Source organism: Loa loa (assembly GCF_000183805.2).
Source record: "Loa loa unplaced genomic scaffold supercont3.658, whole genome shotgun sequence".
NCBI lineage: Eukaryota > Metazoa > Nematoda > Chromadorea > Rhabditida > Onchocercidae > Loa > Loa loa.
In genome coordinates this window covers 5,944-9,741 of record NW_018108838.1, presented here as the reverse complement: position 1 = coordinate 9,741, position 3,798 = coordinate 5,944, and the positions used below count along the sequence as shown (strand labels likewise).

The 3,798-nt window shown below is 23.8% G+C and overlaps 1 protein-coding gene across 1 annotated transcript; it reads left to right on the top strand.

Moving 5' to 3' along the window:
• Positions 1–391: 391 nt before the first annotated feature.
• Positions 392–1,379, top strand: LOAG_13455 (hypothetical protein; the record flags this gene model as incomplete). Its single annotated transcript, XM_003148959.1, has 3 exons — positions 392–528; positions 579–620; positions 1,259–1,379. 3 exons carry the CDS (start codon positions 392–394, stop codon positions 1,377–1,379), a joined length of 300 nt encoding a protein of 99 aa, XP_003149007.1.
• Between the last annotated feature and the right edge of the window lie 2,419 nt (positions 1,380–3,798).

The window sequence follows — 3,798 nt, the reverse complement described above, 5'->3', positions numbered from 1 at the left end:
AAAAGTAAGCCGCGGAAAATCATGCAAAGTAAATTAAGCCAACTTTAAAAAAAACATGCAATGCTAGTAAAACGAATAAACAAATAAGTAAAGTGAGTGGGAAAGCATGCAAAACAAAGTAAGTCAAGTTAAGAAAAAAGCATGCAATGTCAGTGAAACAATAAACAAATAAATAAAAATGAGTGAAAAAACATGCAAAACGAAGTAAATCAAGTTAAGAAAAAAGCATGCAATACTGATAGAACAATAAATAAGTAAAGTGAAAAAGCATGCAAAAAAATAAGTTAAACAAAAAGGCATGCAATGTCAGTAAGAACAATAAAGAAATTAGCAAAGTGAGTGGAAAAGCATGCAAGACAAAGTAAGTCAAATTAAGGAAAGGAAACATGCAATGGACAGTAAACAAATAAGTAAAGTGAGTGGGAAAAAATGCGAAATAAAGTTTAACAAAAAGGAGAAAAAACCATACAATGTCAGCAATAATAGTAAACAGATAAGCAAGCTGAATGGAGAAGCATGCAAAACAAAGTAAGTCAAGTTAAGAAAGAAACTATGCAAAAGTGGAAACAGTAATGCAGCACATATGGACAACGTGAACGGAACAATAAGTTAATAACAAGGTATGGAAGAGATAAAGTTAAATAATATTAAATAATACAAAGTAGAGAAATAAAGAACGACTTAATTTATGACACCAAATCTGTTAATTAAAATTCATAAATGACAATATTTTTCTTCAAATATTAATAGAAGAGAAGGGAAGTTGCATAAAGTAAATTAATTAGTTATTCCAAATCCTTCAAATGAAGGGAAAAATGAAAATAGGGGAAAGAAGTCAAAGAAGCAAAGTTATTTGTACAAATGGATAAAATTAAAGAATACATAATGAGCGAAATAAAAAGAATGGTCTTTGAAATTACTTTAAAAGTCTTTGAAATTACTTCAAAAACAACAAACAATGAGAAAATGCAAATTATCATCATCAAATAAAAAATAAGCCATATTTCGAATACAATAAATAAAAGCAACAGAATATGTACAGAAAATATTACGAAATAAAACTGAAAATATTTCTTACACTTAAAATTATAAAACGATAGCTGTAATTAGTATTCTATGGACACCGATAAATAAGAAATAACAAAAAATGTCACAGAAAAATTTCGTAAATTTGAAAAATGTGATATGATAAATAAGGAAAAATAAATAAATAATAAAAACCCAATCGAATAGAAATAGTACAATAAATGCAATACAGAAATATGAAATGTAGCAAAATACAAAAATACAATGAAAATACAAATAGCATAACATACACAATGCAATACAAAAATACAAAACATAATGAAACACAAAAATACAACAAATATAATATCTAAATACAAATATACAATAAATATAACACAATAAATACAATGCAATAAGTACAGAAATTTAATAAAAATACAAACAATACAACATGCATATAATACAATAAATATAATACAATAAGTATATTAAAAATACAAAAATACAATAAAAATACAAACAATAAGCTACACAATACAATGCGAAAATACAAAATATAATAAAATACAAAAACTCAATACATGTAATGCAATAAATACAATACAAAAAGTACATTAAAAATACAAAAATACAAGCAATGCAATATACAAAATGCAATACACAAATACAGAATATAATAAAATGCAAAAATTTAATACATGCAATACAATAAATACAATATAAAAAGTACATTAAAAATACAAAAATACAATGAAAATACAAACATCACAATAAATTAATGCAATACAAAAATACAAAATGCAGTAAAACAAAAAATACGATAAATACAACACAATAAATACAATACGATATAATCAACAAAACATAAATAAATAAAGTACAAATACAGTACAAATAAAATATAAATAAAACACAAATAAATATGATACAATAAATAAATAAAATACAATAAATAATAAATAAAATGGCTACAAAAAAATACAAAAATAAAACAAAACTGAACATATATGGAATAAAACCGAACTCCTCAGTTTCATACCAAAAAAATTTTTGTAAACATTCGAACATTGGATGGCTATTAAAATTAATGCTAAAGACAAAATCAGAAAAGCATCCATAATATGTTTTATAAATTATAACAAGGTTGAAAAGAATGAAGAAAACTTCTAAAAAGAAAAAATGTTGCCATCAGTATTATTCATATCTCATATCAAATACATTAATGTGAAGAACTGAAAACATAAAAATCTATTTGATATAAAAACAAATACTGATTGATAAATAAAAAGGAAGAAAAAAACTATTAAAATATAACAATCAACCCAACAGGGAAAAATAAAAAAATCTGATAAACAACCAAAAACTATGAATGGCACATTGAAATGGATAAAAAATTTCAAATTATCTTTATAACTGAAATAATTAAAAGTGACCAAATGCAATGACTGCTAAAATTAATTTTAAAAAGAAAATCAGAAACAGGTTTTACAACATTCACGACACATATTTTACAGGATATATTGGCTCATGATGGCGTGGAGAAATCCATGTGTGTAAAAAACCGTAGTTATAAATCGGTTGTTAAATTTACAAAGCATTAATTGAAAATTAAAAAACATTGTATCAATAAATGAGCTGCTACGAATACAGCATAAATACAACCAGTAAATTAATGTTGATAATTAATAGAATCAGTACCAGACATGAAGTGAATCCATAAAAGGTTATAAATTACTAATCTATGATTACCCAAATCCGAACTTTTCAAACGCTAACAGTTATAAATCAAATGATAATTAAGGGACAAACAGAATAAAAATTTGCAAAAAATAGCACCAATAAAGTAGTTAATGACAAAAAAAAACTTATCAAAATAAAAACTAATAACTACAAAAACCTTGTAACTGTAGTCCTAAAAACCAAAAGAAACATTTAATGTAATAAAAATAAAATTATAAAAATAGTGAATTCTTCACTCTTAATTCTTAACATATAAGTGGTAAGATTATTAAGATCATAAAAAAGAAAATCAATTAAGAAGTGAAATAAACCTATCAACAATAACTATCAAAGTGGTCAAATAATATAAAGTAGTTCTAAATTTCTAAAGGGAATAAACTCTTGAATACAAAATTTAGAACAGGTCAAACATATATTTGTCTTAAACTAAACCAATTGAATAAAATTTAAGCATTTTCAGACTAAGTAATGGAAAAAAAAAAAGAAAAATGTACTACAACACTGTTAGCAAGAAGAAAACATAAGTAACAAAAGGCGAATAATTAAAAACATCGTAAGCAAAGGCAAACACAATTAAAACCGAGTTTTTCGTACTTTTTTTTGATTTTCTTGTTTTTTATTTTTTCTCTTTTTTCTTTCTCTATTTTTCAGTTTTTTTCTCTTTCTTCATTCCTCCTTTTTTTTCTCTTTTTTCCTTTTTTTTGTTTTTTCTTTTTTTAATCTTTTTCTTTTTTTCTTTTTTTACTTTTTCGTTTTTTCTTTTTTCTTTTTTCTTTATTTTTTTTATTATTTTTGTTCTTTTTTTTTTTAACTTTTTTTCATTTTTTTCTTTTTTTTTTATTTTTTTCTTTTTTCTTTTTTTTTCTTTTTTTTTTTAAATTACATTAGAGAACGAAACAAAATTAGAAAACGTTAAGTTACAAAACCAAAAACAATGCGAAACAAGCTAATACTAAGAGTTCTATCCGAAACCAGTATTATCAGAGTTCAGTCCTATAGTGGTTCTATAGAAAGTCATGCAGTCATATAACGGTTACCAAACAACCGGAA